The 23191-nt window shown below is 34.9% G+C and overlaps 1 protein-coding gene across 1 annotated transcript in view; it reads left to right on the top strand.

Moving 5' to 3' along the window:
- The window catches only part of LOC138707737 (cell adhesion molecule Dscam1-like), an 83631-nt gene that overhangs the window by 17375 nt on the left and 43065 nt on the right, over positions 1-23191 (top strand). The window contains exons 3-5 of the mRNA XM_069837602.1: positions 1756-1854; positions 8047-8232; positions 21320-21613. Coding sequence (XP_069693703.1) covers positions 1756-1854; positions 8047-8232; positions 21320-21613 — 579 coding nt within the window. The remainder of the gene's footprint in view (positions 1-1755; positions 1855-8046; positions 8233-21319; positions 21614-23191) is intronic.

The raw sequence follows: 23191 nt of genomic DNA, 5'->3' as shown, positions 1-23191 counted from the left end.
TATAAGGGCCAAGACTCATTATGGTCTGAGTGAGTCATTGTCATTCCACCTCTTTTTTTTTTTTTTTTTTTGGGATGGCGTAAAGATCTCTTCCCTTGGTGAAGGTATTGAAGCATGCCTTTTGGAAGTGTATTACGATTCATTTGTTGGACATGGTGTTTTCACTGCAGCTGATACTTGTTTACAAACTGTTAGACTGGTTGCAATTGAAGTTCTTGCATGATATCCTCATTTCTTTTGGGGTCAAAGTGGCTATATCCTAGTGTTGCTGTCATAAATTTCATTTCACAGGCCGTTATTCTGCTGATAGCCATACTTCCCCTTGTCCACGCTTCACTTCAGTAACATAGCACAGGTCTAGCTAAGTTTTTATACAAACGTATTCTTGTGTGTTGCTGTATTACATTACATATTTTACATTACATACTGGTACTGTACCTATTATATTATATTATATTATATTATATTATATTATATTATATTATATTATATTATATTATATTATATTATATTATATACACAATTGCATTGCTAATACATACATGCATACATACATACATACATACATACATACATACATACACACACATTAATATATAGTATTATGTACGAGTATTTGTAAGACGTTATTTTTCAAGTCATATTTAAGAAACATGTCATATGACATAAGCGAGCATATATTTATTTACATATTGATTCTTTGATACAACCAATAAAGAGGTAAATTTTAACTCACCATGATATCCCGAGGGGTTCTGACTGGGAACAAGAAAATTCCCTATTTATCATCAACTGTCTTTAAACATCAAGCAAAAGGACACATAGACAGGAAATTACATTAAAAATTGTGTCAGCACAGCTTTAGATCAATATAGAACATTGCGTCTATGCTAAATGAATGTAAAGGGACCAAGGGGATGTTTTCATTTAGCTAAACTACAAGATAAAGCTAATTAAAAACAAAAAAGTAAGGCACATGATGACATCTTTTCTTTTCGGTGCTGATCTTCAGCTGTTTTAAATTGTGATTATATTGGGAGGCGGTTTTGCTAAGGTCATTAATTCATGTAAGTGACGCTATGTAGAGATTCATCTTTAGGGATGAGGAAAGCTTAGTAAAGACAGTAATTGGTTTTGGTTTTCTATACTTGAGTTGCCGAAATCTCCTTAAGTCAGAAGCAAAAAGGAAAACCCGGGCAGTGCAGGGTACTTTTAGCTAGTGCTGATATAAAGTTTAGTAAGTACTCTGTTATGCAGGTATTTTAAGTTTTACAATTTTGTGTGTGAAAATATGTTGACTTCAACCATTACAAGTTAACCACCACCATAACCATCATCACCACCTTCAGTACAACCTAACCACTGACACCAATGAACACCACTACCATCATCATCTAACAACCATCACCACCACCACTACCACCACCACCACCACCACCACCATTCAACCATCACAATACCCACTGTTACGACCACCAACTAAGAATTGCCACCATTTAACCATCACATTACTACCACCTTATCATCATTACTTAACCACCTAAAGACAGAAAAGGAGGCATAGTTGCAGATAAGCACAGATAAGTCGCATCTCAGGAAACACTTTCAATATTATATTGTATTTGTTTATTTGAATTGTTGTTTTTATAGCGTTCATAATACATCTTGAATAAGTTATATAATGAGCAAGAATAGTAAATATTATCATAATTTTTACTTGTCAGTACTGTTGTTATGATTATGTTCGTGTTTCAGTTCCGTCTACTCCCTACTTATTCAGTGTAGCATCTTCAACAACATCCAGCATTACATTACAGTGGAAGCCAGGCCAGTCATTGGGTAACACTATTCAAGGTATTTACAGAATAATCTCTTCGACTGTGAAACTATTATTAATAAATAAAAGTAAAGTTGTATTTATTTAAAAGAATCCAACTCTCACACATTTTAGGAGTTTTATCAAGCAAGCTTGCCACCCAGATGCATTTATTAGTTCGTACATTGCTACACCATATTTTTTGCTGAGTCCATAACTGGCTGAAGTCTGCCACACATCAGCTTTCTGCTGTAATCTAGAGCTGTATTGTAGTAAATTGTAACCCACTCTTACGATTAACCCCGGGCCAGGTCGATGGCATTTAAGTGTGCTTAAATGCGACAGGCTCATGTCAGTAGATTTACTGGCATGTAAAAGAACTCCTGCGGGACAAAATTCCGGCACATCCGGCGACGCTGATATAACGTCTGCAGTTGCGAGCGTCGTTAAATAAAACATAACATTCTTACGATTAAGTGTATGTACCTGTTATTTTCAACAGATGCTTGAAACGATTAATTTCTGTGGACATGATGCCAACAGTTGGGTGATCAACTATAGGCTGTCATGCCAGAATAGACCATTCAGCATGTGTTTTGATGAATACAAACAAAATAGTGCTTTTTACAGAGTTGTTGTTTAGTCAACTGTTCGAAGACAGGTCTGAACCTCACAAGTGATACCAACAGGGTACCACTTGTGAGACAACTAAGCCAGGAGATAATGGGGTAGGGTGACCAGTTCTTTTCCACCTCCATTGCATACACTGCAGACTAACTACATATTACACTAATCAGACCTCAGATGTATACACAAACAATTGTTCCTCCTATGACATATCATCAAGTGAGGTGTACTGCCTGATAATAGATGTACATATCAGCCAGGACCTCATTCGGAGGTATTTTATAGAGTATTGTTTGCTAATTAAGAAACTGTATCAAAGTCTTTCTTATTTTGAATGATCTAACCAGCATGAGGGTAATGTGTGGTTTACACGATAATCACTCCAGCCGTTATAGCTGGCTTATGAAATAGAATTTCCCACTACTCACTGTAGCTTCCCAAATTCATGATGATGCTAGGTGGGCACTGATTCCATAATCTGGCTGAAATTCCATTCTTCAACCATGAGGACTGGAACCAGCAGACATTCCATACCTCCAGTCCAAAACATCATACCTTAGACCAGCTATAGCAACAGGTGCTCGTATGAGCAAGTTGCACATAGAGGGCAGTAGTCATCCATCACTGCTCATAAGATCTTCACTGATATCAAGTGCACCTAATGAGTGAATGAAAATCAAGCAAACAGTGCATGAAAGGAGAAAAGTATAAATCTTTAGACCATTTTAACCCCACCTGGAGGGTGACATTCTTTTTTAGGGGTGCAAATAGGGGTGTTGCCCAATGTATAAGATGTAAAAAACACGTGATGTCCAGAAAACATCATTTAAAATGACACTATGTAAATTTGCAGCCTATGTACTATACATGTTTGAAGTACATATGCTTTTGAACAGTTTTTCTCTACAGTGAAGTGTATGAAGCCAAGACTGAGAGCAAAGGATACAAGATTAAAAGCTGTTTTGTGGCTTGCAGCATCAAAATAATCTCTTAATCCAAATATTGCGAAATTAGTTGAGGAAACAAAGAAAACTTCTGTTCAATATAGATTTCCAGATATTGTAGTTGAAATTAAAACCCATAGATTGGAATGGTTGGGACATGTAATCAGGATGGATGATAGCAGAATATCCAAAAAGATTTTAAATTCAAAACCGAAGGTAGACACAATATTGACAGACAGAAACTAAGATGGTTGGATGGAGTAGAGGATGATCTAAGGACTTTAGGAGTGAGAAGATGGAGGCAGAAGGCTGTGATTAGGCAGGAGTGGAACAAAATCCTAAGGGAGGCCAAGGCTAGACTATAAGGGCCGTAGTACCAAAGAAGAAGAAGAAGAACAAGAAAACATCTTCTTACAGGGAATAAGTTTTGAAGATACACAGGTCTTGTTATACTGTTCGAAGAGATAAAAGCAATTGTTTTATAATACAGTAGAATACATATGTCTGAAGTGTCCATGAAAATAGAAGTTTGTATGGCATCCTGCTAAAATCAAAATGGAGAAGAGAAAATTGTCATGAATTGTTTTAATTAAACAAGTGTGTTATATAATATAATCCTATTCTTTTAGTAAATTTTGTCTTAAGCAGTGTGCAAATCAATTTAAGAATTATTGGCCTTGTTATATTCTGTTGATAAAAAACGATAAATTCTTGTAGTTCCATAATTTCGTTTGCCAGGTTGATTTCATTACATTTCCTTAAGTAACATGCTGTTGATACTATATATTTTTCGAAATAAAATATATATTTGGAAGAATAAATTAATTTTACACGTACAGACAGGTTTATTTCTGCTACATTGATACTGGTACTGCAAATGAATCAAATGGGACACAACTTGTTTATTTATTGAGATTCTTTATAATAATGAAGTTATTCCTGAATTCTGACACATATAGCACATCACCACAATTGTTCAACCCTTGCTCTGTACACTCATCCCTTCATCGCTCTCAGCACAAAATACATAAACAACCCTTCTGGTTAGCACACATCGTAAAGTCGCTTGTGAGTTCCAGAGCCTTTGCCGCTCCTGCCTTAGATTAAGTGTTTATCATTTCTTCATTGACTGCACATCGGGCCCTGAGTTTTTTTTAACATAAAGAGTGGTTCCCAATATCTCATGAGGATTTTCTTAAATCCAGATTTAAGTATTTTGGCTGTTAACATAACTTCTGGGATAAAATCAGTCCTCACCACAAAGAAAGAAAGCCACCGGCGTGGCTCAGTCAGTTAAGGCGCTTTCCTGTCGGTCTGAAGTTGTGCTCGGGTGCGGGTTCGATCCCTGCTTGGGTTGATTACCTGGTTGGATTTTTTCCGAGGTTGTACCCAACCATAAGGTGAATGCCAGGTAATCAATGGCAAATCCTCGGCCTCATCTCGCCAAATACCATCTTGCTATCACCAATCTCATCAACGCTAAATAACCCTGTAGTTGATACAGCATCGTTAAATAACCAACTAAAAAAAAAAACAGAAAATAAATAAAAATTAATGTGAGATTAACTAAACTCTTGTGCAGGGACTACTAATGAAACATAGATTAACTCATTCTTGCTGCATTTGATGAGTGTCACAACGTGTTTAGTATCTACGTACACAATATACACAGCACACATATGACAAGGTAGTTGACATTTTGGGTCCAGTTGTGCCGTATAATAGGTCTAGTGTCAGTTTCTCAAAATAAAACATGCCATTGGTCAAGGACGAGCAAGAACAGCTCACAGTTTGGCTGATAACATAGGTCAATCATATTGAAAGTTAAGTGGATGTAGAAGTTTGGGTGCTGTGGGAAATCTTTTTATTGGTTGGATTTTGAATTATTACCTACAGATTGATACCTTCTCCATACACGAGGCAGCTTCAGATGTTTCCGGAATTGGCGTCTACTGTTCACAATAATTGAAGCGTTGGCTGGGACAATGTTATAAGTTACATTTGATAAAATTGACAGGAGCAGCAAAAATGTGTACGCGTACAACGTTGTTCTTATGAGGGTAGCAAACTTTTGAGTGGACAAATTTCACGTACTGCATTGATGGACAGCTGCAAGCCAAGGAGTATAGCAAAGTAACATGACATACAACATTATTACATGGAAACACGCCGAATGAAAATTTTGTAATTTACAACGTTGTTCCAGCCAACGCTTCAATTGTTGTAAGTGGTTTTTCTGTTGCTAGCAGTCATGACATCACCATTACACCAATGCTGCCCGTCTCAGTCTACTCCAGCAGGAGGTAGTTTATGTGATATTTATAAGGTGACCTCAGATTTCAAAATATCCATCATCAAGAAGCATACACGTCATGTAATGACGAGAATATTGAGCATCTTTGAAATGTTGACCGAGGAGATAGAACCCACAGATGAAATGCTGGTGCTCAAAATGGACACCAAATATCTCTCCCTTGAAACAAAAATTTAAATTCGACAAGGATCAAGGGAAAGTCATTTTGGAAAAGTTATAGATTTCCAAAGTATCATTCATCATGGATTTATACCTGAAGGTCGAACAGTGGACAAGAAAGTGAATGTTGAAATATTACATAATTTAATGGATACAATCAGAAGGAAGCAACCAGAAAAATGAGCATCAAATGAGTCTGTTAGAGTCATAACTCACATGTTCCAATAATGAAAATTTTCACAAATGAGGGAAAACATATTTGTAATACTTGGAGCCCATTTACTTCACAATGAAGGTTAATAAATGAAAGAGCAATGATTAAAAACTACTATTCAGATTTCTAATAGTATTTATTTATACGGGAGTAAAAGTTATTTAGCTTTAAATTATGGATCATATGAGTTTTGACAATGACCTTTGGATCATGAGTGTTCTGAGAGTGCTCCATTTGGAACATGTGAGTTTAGAAAGTGACCAGTTGGGATCATGTGGGATTTGACAGTAACAAATTGAAATATTACACAATAACATTCAAGCATAGTTTTAAATTCAATGTAAAAGAATAAGTGTCCAATTATTAAATTTTTCAGTTGAGTACATTTTACAAAATAATATAGTACAGTATAAATTGAGGGGTCCAGTCAGAGAAAAGGATGTCACAAATCTTGGAATAGGGAAATTAAGTATCCTCAGAACAGTCTGAGAATTTATGGTGGAAATTTAAATTCCAGTGGGCCAAGCTATTGCCAGAGTTATTGCAATTATGACATAACATTCTAGAGACGAGAAAACTACATTTTCTTAGAAAAGCGGGTTCTCCCCTTATTTGAGTCGACCCCTCAATTTACAACCTATAAAAGAAATACTGATTGTAAATTTTATTGAAACTCAAATTTTCGTTACTATGTTCCTTTATATCACAAGACTAATATCTGCTTCCATCAATTCGCACATATGTTCAATATTGTCTAGTTGATTATTATTCACGGCACCATCAATGATATACATGTAGAACTTGAATATATTACAATTGTGATAAAACATTAGGCCCTGATTAATTTACCAATACATCAGTAGGAGCCAAGCAGAATCAGAAAAGAATATTAACCTTGCTAATTTGGCCTGGTTTCTTTTCGTTATTTCTGGAGCTGCTACACATTTCCATGGTCGTCCTCTTTCTCCAAACAGTAATATGTTCTCTTCCATAATATTACGCTTACAAAATGCTCAATTACAGCTGCTAAATTCACTGATATTTATAAAAATAACAAGGCACATGCAAAATACTCATCCACAACCCTATTCTACACAACAAGAAGTGGGAGGGAAAATACTGATTGGTGATTCTTAGAGAAGCGGTACACAACAGAACACACAAGATCCAGTGGATCATGAGACTTTGACAGAAACCGGGAAGTTTGTCGCCTGTTTACACAAGCATCATGTAAGAAATGTGAAAAATTAACCCCTGAATCGTGTTCTACGCAGATAACTGCATGGAAATATAACAGTATCTCAATTTTTCATTTTTTGGAGCATGTGAGTTATGACTCTAACTGACTCAAAAAATTGTTTTTTCTTACATGACAATGTGCCTGCACATCAGTCCTTGTTGGTCAAGAAGTAACTCACTTGATATAATGTGAGAGCTCTAGAACATCCTCAATATTTCTCCTACTTGGCACCTGCTGATTTTCTTTTACCTGTTTTCGTGTACGAAAATGACATTGAAAGGAATGCAGTTCACAGATTCTGAAGACATCGTAGCAAATGTGACAAAGCAGCTGAAGGAGGTTGCAATGAATGGGTTTCAGTAATGTGTCCATCAACTTTACAGATGTTGGCAAATCTGTGTAGCTACAGAAGGACATAACTTCGAACGAATTATGCAACATTGTATACTTTACGTTGTTTTAATATACTATCTATATTCCGAAAATTTTCTGAAGTGGTTTGTAGTGCAGAATCATCCCTATAATTGTCTTGCTAGTTCGAGTTAATTTTTTTGAGGTTAAACATTTTCAGGTAGCTGTATCCCACTTTTCTACTTTCACTTTCAAAAGTACATTCCTTTCTGGTTAAACTTATTGTAATCTTTGTATTGTAATTTAATTTGTTTGAAAGATTCTTGAACATTATGCTACAATTACTTACCAGTATGCTGTTAAACTACTTATTTGTTGCAGGATATCACTTGAACTACAAGCGAGAATTTGGTGAATGGGAGAAAATTAAGTTGTCGTCAGATAAATTTAACTACACTCTTGGAGGTCTGCAATGTGGAACGAAGTACCAGTTTTTCCTCAGAGCTTTCAATCAACTTGGAATGAGTAACCCAACAGATATTCTTCCCACAAGAACACAAGGCTCAGGTGAAGTTTGAAAGAAATAAAATATAAAAGCAGCTTTGAAATATTTCTGTAGATTAACATGAATACATAGTAGAAGACCGTTCACATGCTTATTTAAATGCACGATGTTAAAAAAAAAAACACAGATTAAACGATGGCTTGGTTCGGAATGTGGCTATCCCCAAAATCATAAATTTTCAGTATTAAAGTTAAACTTTGGAGCTACACATCAAATCAGGTTTTTAGTTGGTTACTTATTTATTTCATTATAAAATTTTGACATTAATAATTTCAATAATGTTTTAGCTACAAATATTTTGCACTATGTGAGGATTAAAAAAAAATAATAATAAGATAGCCACGTTTGGAATTGTCATTATAGGAAAAAAAGAACTTTAAAATAAAACTAGTATATAATCAGCCATACTTTATCCATTTCAAATAAATAGAAATAAATGTCAGCTACAGTAAACATACTTAATTTTATCAACGCTTGTTTTCTGAAGCTTAATGATTATTTAAAAACTTTAATTCTGACAGGAAAAAAAATTGTACTAGTTCTGAACAAAGGTAAAAAAAAATTGTAGAATGTAATACAGTGAAACCTCGATTCTGGGTTTTTCAGGGGATCAGAAAAATTACACCCAGAATCCAGAAAAACCGAAAATGGGGGTTTTGCCAAAATTGAAAAAGAAACACATTAACATAATTATTTAAAAACTAATTTTTATGGTCTAACCTTAACTAAAAGAACAAAAATACTTTGAATAGCTACACAACATTAAGTTCACTGGTTGATTGCCTTAAGTTTACCTGTCACTTCTTGAAGAAATCAAGAATGGATGTCTGCTTTGCAGTCCAGGCAGTCCTGTTCTTGTAACTGCATGGCAATGTGTGAACATGTTTAAAACACCTTGGTTTTTCATATTTGCCAATTACCAAGGGCTTCAACTTCTCAGAACCATCTGCATTTATACAGAGAACAGTAAGCCTCTCCTTACTTCTCTTCCCACCATGGCAGGTCTCTCCTTTCATGTGGAGGTTCTTGTCTGGTATCAGGGAGTAGAAGAAGCCCGTCTCATCGCCATTAAAGATATCTTTGGCATCATAGATAGCCTTCAGTGAGACATGGCAGCACATCTTTCCAGTGATCCACCGGCTCATATGGAACACTTGCACTTTCACCACACACATTGTATGTGATGTCATGTTGCTGCTTAAAATGATGTAGCTATTCATTAGAAGCCTTAAAATGACCAGTTTCAATCTTAATGCGATGCTCTGTTGTGAACTGATTCACAAGCGCTGCGGCACGTTAACGCATGGTTTCTGACTAGTGTGTGGCATCAGGTATCTTGCGTGGGTACATGTGGCCGATAAGGAGAGGTATGGGAACTGTTACTGAAACGATCTTAAACAAGGATATAAGCATTTAGGGCTGGAAAAACACACAATCGAAGCTAGTTTGCCTTATTAGGACAAAAAATTTGTTTCTTAAATGCGGGTAAAACACTAGATCGAGAAACTTTAAATTGGGGTAAGGAAAGCATTGCATATATGGGACTAATGCCAGGATCCCAAAATAAGAACGCAAAATGCGGGTAAATCTTAACTCGAGAAACCCAAAACCGAGGTTCCACTGTAGTGTATTTTTTCACACCTGAGTTCTCTTTACAAATAAATACAGGCTGTATTATTTTCAAATACTTGGTAAACTATAGTCTTACTCATTTAAAGAAAATCTTCATCTTTGTCATCTATTGATATCTGGCACCACTGTTTCATCATTTTCAAAAGCAGAGTCACTTAATAAATTCTGAAAGAAATCTTGACAGTCATTAAGAGCATTACATGAATTGCAAATTTCTCGTAAATGCTTCAACTTCAATGCAGAAATTGTCTTCCTCTCAATGTGCAAAGATTTCAAACATTCCTCCATGGTATTGATTGTAAACTGTCACCTCTTCTTGGCAAGACATTGTTACTGCGGAAATCCTCTTCATAACTCGTCTTAATTTTCATTACACATGGATCTGCCTTTTCGTACCTTAAGGTACGGTCACACGTCGCTACTTTTGCAGCGCTGCAGTACAAAAAACTGCGCAACTCTCGTACTGCGACGTGTGAACAACGGTGCAACCCGAAAAGTAGTGGCTGCCGAACCTGCTGTCCGCTACTTTTTCATGCTGCGCGCAGCTTAAAAGTAGCGACGTGTGAACAGGGTTCTCAGGGTTGCAGCCGCAGCATTTTTGATATTGGTTTTGTTGAAACTTTTGCTGCGGTTGCAACCAGTGTTACCACCCAAATGTGCCAATGATACTTTTATTGTTTGGATATATTTTAATGTTAAATGTGATGAAAATAAATTATTTGTAACAGTTATTAAATACACAACACAGTCTGAGCATAATTGCTGACGATATAATTCATTTTTTAAATCTTCTGTAGCGTAGTTCCAAACAGGAGGGTTGCCAACATTGATTACGTGAATATACTGTCTGTTATCATTTAAGTATATAGGCATTTTTAAAAGCTTTATAGTAAAAAAAATGTCAATTTCTGAATACTAGATACGACAGAAAAGCAAATAATAGCTAAGGAAGTTTTCACATGAGTTTCTTAATAATGCGAACATAACCACAAAATGTATATTGAGAAGTCAACACTGAGATGGAAACCTGCAACATGACTGCGGCTGCAAAAGTAGCGCCTTGTGTGTCAACAGACTCGCAACCTCCAGTTGCAACTTTTGCAGCACTCGGGTTGCGCAGCACGAAAAGTAGCGTGCAGCGTGCTACTTTTGGTTTATGTGTGAACATGACACGCAACTTTTGCAGCTGCAGTACAAAAGTTGCGCAGCAAAAGTAGCGATGTGTGACCATACATTTATCCACTTAATGTCTCGCCAATTTATTTTGCTATCCTCATCAGATGTATTTCTATTCACCATCACTAACATTGCTAATGCTTTCCAGTAAACAAACTTGATATCTTTCTTTTGGTAAACTTGATACTTTGGCTCTGTATGTTTGGCTGTGGCAAGTAAATTGGTAGGCCTACGTTTTTTGACGCAGCTTCTATTCTGGCATGCATCGGATCGCACTCTCTGACTATGACCAGACAAAGGAAACTTTTGGTCAATAGTTGCTATTGGCAACACCATTACAGCATAAATTAACATTGCAGTTACATACTGGTTCTTATTTTGTTCTCCACATGTGTCACTGAAGAGCCTTACTCTCTTCACTGTTTCTGGAATACTTTTCAAGTGGTGAAAGATACATGAAGCAATTTCACAAGGCCCTCGTCCACCTTCTACTTCATTCCACAAGTAGCATTTTCCACGCCCATCTCCAACATTACAGATAGTAAAATTACATGTAGCTAACAGTTCCATAAGTAGCTATCTGATATAGCTATAGTATATGGAAAACATACAAATAAAGAAAATTCTGTTCCAATTGTGGCTATCTGTTTTGAGACACATTTGGAACTCACATTCAACCTTAGATTTCACATAGTTACATTGATACACCATGATTTGAGGCGCTATTTTTAAACTTAACAGATAGACACTTTTAGAACTAATGAATAATCAGGTTCTGAGTCAGACTGTGCAGAAATCTCAAAATTGAAAATTGTGCAGATGGCCATATTTGGAACCAAGCCATCAATTTTTAAAGCCTGAACTAGAAGATTTTATGAGTATTTTGACAATAAAAGTTCATATCTGATAATGCCTTTTATGTGCTCTAGAGTGGTAAAGGTACCGGTATCTGTTTGCCACCAATAATTTAGGTCACAGTTATCTAGGAAGCGAGCAATTTAATGGTTTTTTTATGTACATTTCTCTTCCTTGACAATGTGAAGAATATAAAAGCTAGGTAATATGTGTAGATTGGCCATTTTGTTGTACATTTGGACTAGTGAAAATGCATTTTGCAGGAATGTTCTGAAGTTTCACTCATTTGAATAGGATGAATGCTTGATAGTAACATTTCGTTGATTTTATGGAATCTTCTATGTGACAGGATAGGGCGTAATTTTTCAGGAGGAAGAAAAAAGGTAATTAAATATCATTAGGCCTACATAAGAATATTAGGTATTTCGTTGGTGAATATGATGAACATCAGTGACATCATTGAGGTTCAGTGTAAGCCTATTAATACTTGCTATCAACAATTTGCTATGACATCACAATGAAATGTTTCTATATCACTTGAAATTTTAAAACTTGTTAGTTTTCTATATTCTTTAAAAGGGAAATAAAATTGTTCAGTTTCCCTATTTTTAATTATAAGACTTTTCTTTAGTCATCTTTGAAATGACTAAACTGAAAGTAATGTCCTGTTGTCTACATGTAAAAATTTGCTGCTACATATTGGCTCCATATTTCAAGTTTCTTCAGCACATTAAGATTATTCCAGTATATTTAAAGTACGATATTTATGAAAGATTTGTGCATAAGTTAATTGTAGCAGCAATAAAATGAATCAACACACGAACTGATTGGTGTTTTGCATTAGTTTATAATTCACTTGGTGTGTTTCTTCTTCTTCTGCTTCATCTTCTTCTTCTTCTTCTTCTTCTTCTTCTTCTTCTTCTTCCTCCTCCTATATAAGGGTGTAGACTGTTACCGGTACTTAAGCACTTAGGCACAAATGGTCCATTGTGCATCTCATAAACTGAAACTCTGAACCATGTTGGGTCACCAATAACTGCTATTCGGTCATGAACCCTTGAAAAAGATGAATATCTCGTTGGAATGGGAAGGAATTTACAATAGAGGAAAGAAAATATTTAAACATTTACCTCAATAATAAATTTATTAGCCTAAAACGAGGTAATAACAAACTTCAAAAATAGTAACATAAAAATATAACAATAAAATATATATATATATAAATCTGTAATAGTATATAAATTAATATGTATGTGTATATATTTGAATATAAAAGGTGAGAGTACAGAAAAATAAATAATGGAAAGATAGAAATATTAGAAAGGGGACTATATCAATATGCCTAAATCAAACTATATCACGTACCAACAGCTGGGGTGATATAAGAACAGCTCATGTAAAATCGAAAAAGGAATAATAAATTCACCCACGTTCACTATTACAAAAGCCTGTAATAATTAATGTAGATTAGCCAATGAATGCAAGAAAATGTCATACAAAATTCTAGAGTTGGTTAAATACATAAGATACACAGCTATAAAGCAATTCCTTGAAACATAACTCAACTCAGGACCACAAAGTCACATCCGGTATAAATCTATAGAATTCTGAATATATGGGACAGTGAATCTAACATATAAACAGATATGAAAAATTAGTGAATGTGAGTGAAATAAGCAAAATATGAATAAACGAAACAAAATAGACTAATAATAATAATAATAATAATAATAATAATAATAATAATAATAATAATAATAATAATAATGAAAAATTAAGTCCAAATGAAATTGCAATCTCAGAATGAAATAAAAAAAATAAAACTCTCATGATACTTTAGTCGAAACCCATGGCTCACTGTTCTCCAAAACCAGCAGCCCAGCAATTCAAGACCGTTTTCAGTGTCGCCCCTCTGAAGTCCTACTCTCTGCAAGTAGAACCCATGGTCCCTCTCTATGAAGCCTCGTCTCTCACTGATGTCCCATCTCTGAATGATGTCCCATGTCTGGCTCTCTCAAGAGCCTGTCTCTGACTGCTGTCCCCTCTCTCACTGAAGTTCTATGTGTAACTTCAGCCCACTCGCCGAGTCACTCCACTCCACATCAGCCAAAACCCGAGCAGTGACAAACAGAAAGAAATTTTAAATTTAACGAATCGGAAGACATTATGAAACGAACCAATAAACAACAGAAAAACCCCGGAAATAAACTCATTCTCCACATATGTATAAGAAGATAAAACAAAAAAATTAAATAAAAACAAGATTAGGTAAAAGACATCTAGCAGGAAAGAAACAAAATAAGGAAACTAGCCACAATGGATAGATAACAAAAAAATGAATACTATGGAAATAGAAGGAAAAGACAGTGGCGAAAAATAACGGCACATCTCAACCCAGAAGATTGTACTGTATAACCAACTTTGCAATGCTGCTGGGTTTTATTTCTTGAAATTCTTTGGGAGACAATTTGTGTTTTCTGAGGTGTTGATGCCTGATGTGGCTTAGAAATGGACAATCCAGCAAAATGTGAGGTAATGACTCAGCGTCCATCCCACATTTCCTACACATTGGGTCATCACTAAGGTCCAATGTATGTAGATGCTTATTCAGATGACATTATCCAATCAGAAGTCTTATTACCCATCTTAAGGTTCTCCTTTCCGAAGCTAGACTCACTTTGTGTAACAAGATGGTTTTGCTACACTATGTTGCCAGTTTATTGCTAGCAGATGACATGGTGAAAGTAAAATTCTAGCGAATTTTTCTGTTCTCCCTCATGGTGTCAATTCTTTACTTGCTACAGCTCCAGTCTGCTCTTTCCTATCACTCACAGTTTCGGTATTTCAAAAACTGAAAACCAGCTTATTTCACCAACTCTATCTGTTAATTCCAGGATTCATTGTGTATGTTTACTGGCAGTTTTAAAGCACACTTTACCAACTTCACTGGGAGTGCAGTAATAATCATAGTTCCAGCTGAGAGGAGCTTCAGCACCTTATGAATGCCAAGTAATAAATTATCAACAGTAATCTCACTAGAGGTTTTGATTTATCTAGAGAAATTCAAAACTCGAGTGGGATTTAATTGACCATTACACGATAAGAAGAAAGTATATAAAGATTAGAAGTAACAAAGTACTCCAATACAATAAAATATTAATTGGCTTACGAAAATACAACAGTCTTCAAATGTATTATTGTACCATCTTAACATTACGCTAGATGGCAGTAGTGTTTTATGATTATGTTTTCTTGTTATCAGTTGTGCCAACTATGGAATCTTCATTGAACTCTAGTCAAGAAGGCTTTGTTGATTCAGTTTCATTTTTATTAAAACATTTGCATTCCACTTCAATCATCCGGATCCCAGTAATCAACGTCACTTGACAGATGATTTTCAATAAATCTTAGTATTAAAAAATCTCTGATATGTGACTATCCATAATATCATATAGCAGAAGCTATAACAAACATAACCTAAATAATATAAACAAGTGTTAGAAAAGTTTTAATTAGGGATGATGAAATAAACAAGAAACGTTTTAATTAACGATGATGAAATAAAAAATAAACATGAATAATTTTAAAAGAAACTATTATTGAAAATACAATTTTCAAAAATGAATGTTTTAGTGGTTGGTGGTTCAGTTGATGTTATATTGGACGTGTGCGTAAAACAAGTGAACTCGTTGATGTACATGGTGTATCCCTCAAGTTATTCAGGATTTCCGAATGGTGCTCTTCATATATGACCAGTGATCTTTATTAATTCTTGTTCTTGAATGCCAATGCGAGTCATATTTGAAAGTGCTATGCATCGACTGGAGTGGTTTGTAATTTTCTGTTTTTTTAACGTCCAGACCAGTGCAGTTTGAAATGTTGGCAAACAAAGAAACAAATGGTAGGGTAGTGATAAAAATAAACAAATGCTAGGGACACGATAAAATTAAATAAATGCTAGGGACGCGATAAAATTGTGCGATAAGCAGCCATGATTGGTTGAAAGACATCCTTTCGTACCGTTTTATTGGTCAAAAGTAGTGTGACCTAGTAAAAGTGTAATAGTCAAAATAAAAATTACTCCAATTGCTAAATTGGTAGAGATCATCAGATAACCTTTCCAAAACATTCATTAGAGGCCTTTCAATACTTTGTATGGGAACATCAAAACCAGAATTACAGCTACTGGTAATTTTGATCTTATTCGTGATATGTTAGGTAATTTTGAAAGGACTCACCATTCACTGCACTGATATACCACCTCTGAGCTTAAGCAGTTGGTCGAAGTTTTGAGCAGCTATTGTGAACACTTCCATTATCTCACATTACCACAGACTTACAGAGCATGTAAATAAATAAATTATGCACTTCAGTCCATTCAGTTACTAATCTGCAGCATTAAAACAAGGTATCATTGGATATGGGTACTTATCCAATCTCGAATGACTACTTACGTCATTCCTAAAATTTTTATCAGTGTTTTTATAAATCACTGGATATACACATTTGCATCCTCTTCACGTGTTTCTGAATCTCTGACAGTTTTATTGCATGAGCAATATTTAAAGACAATTGATTCACAGTAAAATAGGCTGTAATATAGTGCTCTCATTGATTCATTACTTATTATCAAGCCATTTATCCCAATATTTTATCAAAATCTTTTTTCTCAATACTTCAATTGTTCATAAGTATAAAAGATAATTTTTCAACCTGAAAGAATTGCAATTATGATTCTGACTCTAGTAAACATGTTTATACAACAGTTACGGTATTTCTTTCATTTTTTTATATTTAGGCCTACTGTATAGTCCTGAATAAATTCAAGGTTTTTGTTTTTACACCATGTATTTAAAAGGACTTTGCAACTTCGAAATAGAATAAATATTTAATCAGAATACATACACAGTATTCTGAAGTGTCAGAAAGCAGCAAAGCATTTCAAATTTGATGAGCATTAGATACATAAATAAGGTGGTTCAAAGGCAATTCTATACGGAAATATTTTTTTGTATATTGGTGCGAAGAGACTGAAGACTCCTTGCAGCCTCCAGTGAGCTTATTGTTCCCAATCACTCCCATTGCTGAAATGATTTCTGAAATCCAAATAGCCGGGACTTTGTTGATATCATGATTAATCTGTGTGGTGCCATTTGTTAATTCAACTATACTACATTGTACTTCCATTCTTCTGAAAGCATACTATGTCTTCTAAGACTAATGCCTTCTGTACGCCGGTGACAATACATTATACATTTTGATTACATAACTTTTAACACTATATCACTTCGGAATATGTATTATACATAAAATATAATCACAAAAAGCATAAGAACACAACACAAACACAAGAACAGAAAAAATACATCACACTAACATACGAAAAAAAAAAAACACAAGATTGCAACCTCATTCAAGAAATTAAATTACAGCATCGCATATAGAACAAATAAAACTGTACAAAAGCATCTCAATACACAAACAAACAAAACAACCACACAGGCATATACAAACTCAAATGCAACACCTGCAACAACTTCTACACAGCACAGACAGGGAGATCATTTCAAACACATTACAAAGAACATGTCACAGCCATGACAAATCTACATAACACTTCCACATATGCAGAACACATCACAAATGCTAACCACACCTACAGAGACATAAACAAGACATAGAAATTCTGCATATTCAACCAAAAAGCCACAAACTAAACACACTACAACAATACGAAACATGTACACACACAAAAACACATCCAAATTTCTCAACACACAACTCAATTTCAGAACACACACACTCTTTGACTCCACATTACGCTACACAAACACACCCCCACAGGAAACACAAACAAAAGGTGCCAAGACTAGCACTAACCAGTTCCGAAGATGGCCCATAACAGGCTGAAACATGTTAACCTGGTATGGTAAAAAATTTAACACGAGAAAGACATATAATACATATTCCGAAACAATACATTAGTTGTGTAAATACCTTGTGAAATGATGACAATGAATACTGAAATGGAGAATGACTGTGGAATGATTGAGAGAAGTGGAAGAACATTCACTTTTTCCACTACTTAGTGATTCTGCCATCACCAGGATTCGGTCCCATCCTCATAAGCTCATACTCTGTCAACTTAGGTAACAAGGCAAGGTATGGATATGTTAAATTGACTAGAAGGCAATGAGGCATTTATGGACTCCGTAATTTTCAGTGCTGAGAGTATCTTTCATATAACTTTTAAGGTCAACACCCTTAACTGCAGAATTTGTGGCAGCTAAAGTCCACATACTTTCCTCGAACACGTTTGTGATAGTTCAAAGGTGAATGTGTTTTGAAAAAGTGTTTGATCTTTTTTTATATAGACACCATTGATACAGAAATGTGAAGAGCCATCACGACCAATGTAAGCTGGTGGAATAAATATATCATATCATATCATATGAGTGAAGTTATATGAAGTTATATATAGACACCATTTCTGGTATCATGTATCTGGACATGCTCCAGTAGTTCCTCAATCCACAATTAGATGAAGATGATCAAGGACACATTTGCTTACACGTGGCACATCTGCTGCATTACTAATGAAAATCACATTGAACCATACATTTTACGAGATAAAAGTTAAACTGTTTTACTACATTCTGACACTTAAAAACATTGTATATACTGTATGTCTTCTAAATAACTTTCAAATTTATTAATTTTTTCTTATGTATTCTGTATTAATTACTATGATTAAAGATGAGATTTTTCGATATAGATCCATCTAACAGCATCTCATCAAAGGGACTTAAGTTCATTTCCTGGCATGTTTTGTGAGAAGGTGAGCAAATTCTGTGAAACAGATTTGCTTCAAGGATTTAATTTCATAATTCCTCTTCATTACCAACATATCATTGCAATTTTGAATGGTGATATTAAGTAAAGATTATAGTTCCGATTCTGTGACATCATCATCATCATCATCATCATAATATTATTATTATTATTATTATTATTATTATTATTATTATTTAACTGCCTGTGCTTTTCTTCTTCTGCTGCTTCTTCTTCTTCTTCTTCTTCTTCTTCTTATTATTATTATTATTATTATTATTATTATTATTATTATTATTATTACCACCACAACTACCATCATCATCAACATCACCACCACCATGATCACCAAACATTTTTTCATCTGTACTTACAGCTTTCCTTCATCTGAATGTTACTCTTCTTTCTCTATCAATTTAGGTCCTTGGAGTTTTTATTTATGTATTTTCTCTTATTCCATATAATAAACTATTGGCTGCACTATTTTAGTCTGTGTTTTACACTTTCTATCTTACTTAACATAGGTTGACCAGATTTTTTATGATCCAGAAGGGAACATCGGCAATTAAAAAAAACACACACACACACACACAAATGCTTATCTAGTCACTATCTGTTGAAATGTTACAGAAAGTACATGTAACAGTAGATACAATGACAGAAATTTGTAGTGTATCTTAACTTTTTCAACTAAATGCATAAACACACGCAACTCCTATACATAATTATAGCCACTAAGGATTAAATTTCAGTACTGACGCATGCATGGAAGTCTTTCACGTAATATTGTACACACTGAACTCAAACATACATTTTACAAGTACTTGTCTGAAGACTGTATCTTTTTAAGGATCTGTTCATTCCCATACAGCTTCACACTAAGTTCTTCACATAAGAAATGAAAGTTTGTTTTCACTTGTAACAAAGATGTTTCAGTTTTCTTTCTTGTCTTTTCATCAGTCCAGATTGAGTTCAATGTGGAGAAAAGTCTTTCAACTGACGAATTGCTGACTGAAAGACACATGATTCATGACACTATTTTGAGAAGATTTTCAAATGTAATTGATTCTTTTTTGAAATTAAAAAAAAAAAATCATACCACTTTTCACCTGTTGGTTTGTCACAAAACTCCTAATTTTTTTACGTACTTAGAAATGGATGCTGTGGCAGTTCTATCGCTTCCGCGCAATGCAAATGAAGACGAAGATGCTGTTCTTCTTAAAGAGAGCAAACTATCTCATACTGTGCTCACTGGTTCTTCTGTCTCATACTGAGAACCGTTCAGAAATGTGCATGTATCACAGGAGTTTCATTACAATACTTAAATATTCACGCATTCAAAACTTCTGGGGACAAAATTAATTTCCAGGAATGAAATGGAGACATTTGCTCCCCAGGGACAGCAACTCAAAACCGAGGACTGTCCCCAGATATTGGGGACGTCTGGTCAACCTGGTCTTGCCCTTGTACATTCGAATATGGCCACACAATCGTAATTGGTTTTCAATTTCCCACTAATGTCATTTTTAATTCGCCTTTTTTTTTACTGTATCGAGCTATGAAATTTCGCGGAGCAAGAAAGAATACCATATAAAGTGTTATGTACCTCAGTTAAGAAAAAAAAATATATACGCATTAGCAGATGAATCTGATAAAGTGATGAATATACATAGGGAGAGAAATTGAGATATTTGAAATTGAATTTCAGTTGTTAGGACGTGGTGAAAGGAGGAGGGGATAGATAAAACTGGAAAAGAAGATTAAGAAAGTGATGGTGTTGAACTATTCCATTGAATTGATTTAAACACTGTGATCACGTCTCCTGTTTCACTCCGACAATTCTAAAACCAATAAAAACTGACAATTATTTTCAGGTTTCAGTTGATATGTTTGTGTGATATAATCGTAATTATTATCATCATCATCATCATCATCACCATCATCATCATCATCACCATCACCATCATCATCATCATCAACATCATTGAGGAATTAGTTATTTATGTCTGTCCTGGCTGCATAGGATTGTTGCAACCATATTGATTTTGGGCATCCCAGGCTTCTCCATTCTTTCACTATATATTGTAATGATTTTCTGACAATATTACTATTTTCGGGTTCCTTATTTAAATCTTCCTTCCATTTGCTTCTTTGTTCTATTATTTTTTTCCATTTAATGAGGAAATGTTTAGTTTATTTTTGATATTCTCAGTTCTCTTTTCTTGCCATTTGCCTATACACTGCCACTGAAAGCAGATATTTCAGTTAAGCTGCCGGAATTTGTTTACAATCATTTTTTTGTGTCCATGTTTTACATCTATACAACAATGCTGGAACAGCCATCACTTCCTAAAAACTTCAGTAGGGTATCGTTTCATGTTTACCCTTTGAGTTTTCTAATAATTGTGCCATACCTATTTTTAAATTTGGATTTTTTTTGTACATAGTATTGATATTGTAACTTACTCTGCACCCTAATATAGTTAAAAAACATTCATTTTCTCTATTATCTTGTTATGTAAAACCTTGTATGTTATAAAAATGTAATAGTTTAATTGCATGAAGCCTTAATTAATGAGTTTCGTTTTTTTGCAGCTCCAATCGTGCCTGATGATACAGAGTTAATTCGTGTCAACTCAACTTCTATCTCACTAGATCTTGGATCGTGGCAGGATGGAGGTTGTCCTATAACATCACTTGTCGTCGAGTATAAGTTGAAATTGGAGTCTCAGTGGACTTTAGTTTCCAACAATATCAAGTTCGAACAAGTGGAGTTTTTAGTTCTGGACTTGAATCCTGAGACATGGTACACCCTGCGCATGACTGCACACAACAGTGCAGGCTCTTCTGTGACGCAGTTCGACTTCGTAACACTCACATCATCAGGAGGTGAGTTACATGTTTCATTACATACAGCAAGTATTCTAATCTTTCTGTAGATACTATTTACAATTTCTGTAAAGGATCTTCACAGACTTGCTTTTTGATTGCCCAGTATATGAACATTGAAGATACACAATCAAAATCTACTCATACAAAGGTTTTCATAAGTTTTAATTTTATCAAATTTTATTTTTGGAGAATAGATTTTACTGCTTTTTTCTTTACTATGTCTGCAAATTTTTTTCCATACATTCCACATTGTAGTAGCATTCATTGTGAAAAAATAAATGCAGTGAAAACTAATAAAAGGGTTTTGTCGCTGTTAAATCCTGGAGGCATATTTTATAATGTTTTGATATCCTTACAGTCTCATTCTTGTCTTCTCCATTATGTTAGTTCAAAGTGTTGATAAAGAAATAGATAGATAAAGAGACAGACAAGCAGATAGATAAAGCACTTCACCACACTTATGAAATTGTCTCATAAAGGTGAGCACTTTGTACAGTGTGCGACATATACAACTTACCGGCACTATAACTGGTCGTAACATGCATGTGTACTGGGGTGATCCACCTGCTGTTTCGCACAGGGGGAAAGTGAATTGGTAGTGAATGACGGTGATTTAGGCCTATAATCTCATATAAATAATGCGCCTGTAAGAGATAATAAGAAAACGTTATGTTGATATTGCCTTTTACCAAAGCATATGTTGCAAATATTATCCATCATTCTGGATGCAAGAATCACATCAGAGAAATTTGCAGATATTCAGGCAGGGATACAGCTAAGTCCTAGGAAATCTTCACACTGATAGCACAGGAATGCAACATGTTGCAAGGATCAGCATTAAGAGGACTGAAAATGCTACACTTCTATCCTTATAGAGAGTACAGTATACGGGGTGGAAGGTAACCTTTTACAATCCTTCTGGGATATGATATCTCGAATTATGACAAACAAGAAAGTCTAATAATATTTTGTTCCCAGAAGGGCGGTTTTCGAAAAAAAGTGGTCTTTTGTAACTTGAAATTATGATTAAGTTTTTCAAGAAACTGATCAAAATTGGATTTTTATCTCATGTAGGATGATAGAGTAAGCTATTTATGGTCATGTTACAGTAGTATTTGCGTGGAAAATGACACAATTTCGAATAAATCACGTTAATAGTCGTGTACACATTGCATGGGAATAGGGCTGTGACACGCTGGCAACATTGTTTCTTACGTATGCAAACCATGTGACCGAGCTAGGTGTATGGAGTGGATGATATGCTTACATTCACTTCGTCATTAGTTGCAGGCTACGTGCAGTTCGAAACAGTTGAAACACAACGAGATGCCACAGTTTTCTAATCGTGACTATCTGGACGTGTTATTAATTTATGGCGAAACTGGTCACAATGCCGCTACAGCTGCTCACTTATACCGTGACAGATAACTGGATCAGGAGTGTGAAAGTTGTAGACACGCAACTGGTGGACACTTTGAACAATACCTTTGAAAGACACTGTAGAGAATGGTGTACAAATTTAACAGTGTACCCCACATTAATGTGTATCATTTTTATTTTGTTTCAAAGTTGTTT

This window comes from Periplaneta americana, chromosome 10 (assembly GCF_040183065.1).
Source record: "Periplaneta americana isolate PAMFEO1 chromosome 10, P.americana_PAMFEO1_priV1, whole genome shotgun sequence".
In the NCBI taxonomy this organism is placed as follows: Eukaryota; Metazoa; Arthropoda; class Insecta; order Blattodea; family Blattidae; genus Periplaneta; species Periplaneta americana.
Note: the sequence above shows the minus strand (reverse complement) of the source record. Positions and strands in the feature narration are given on the sequence as shown.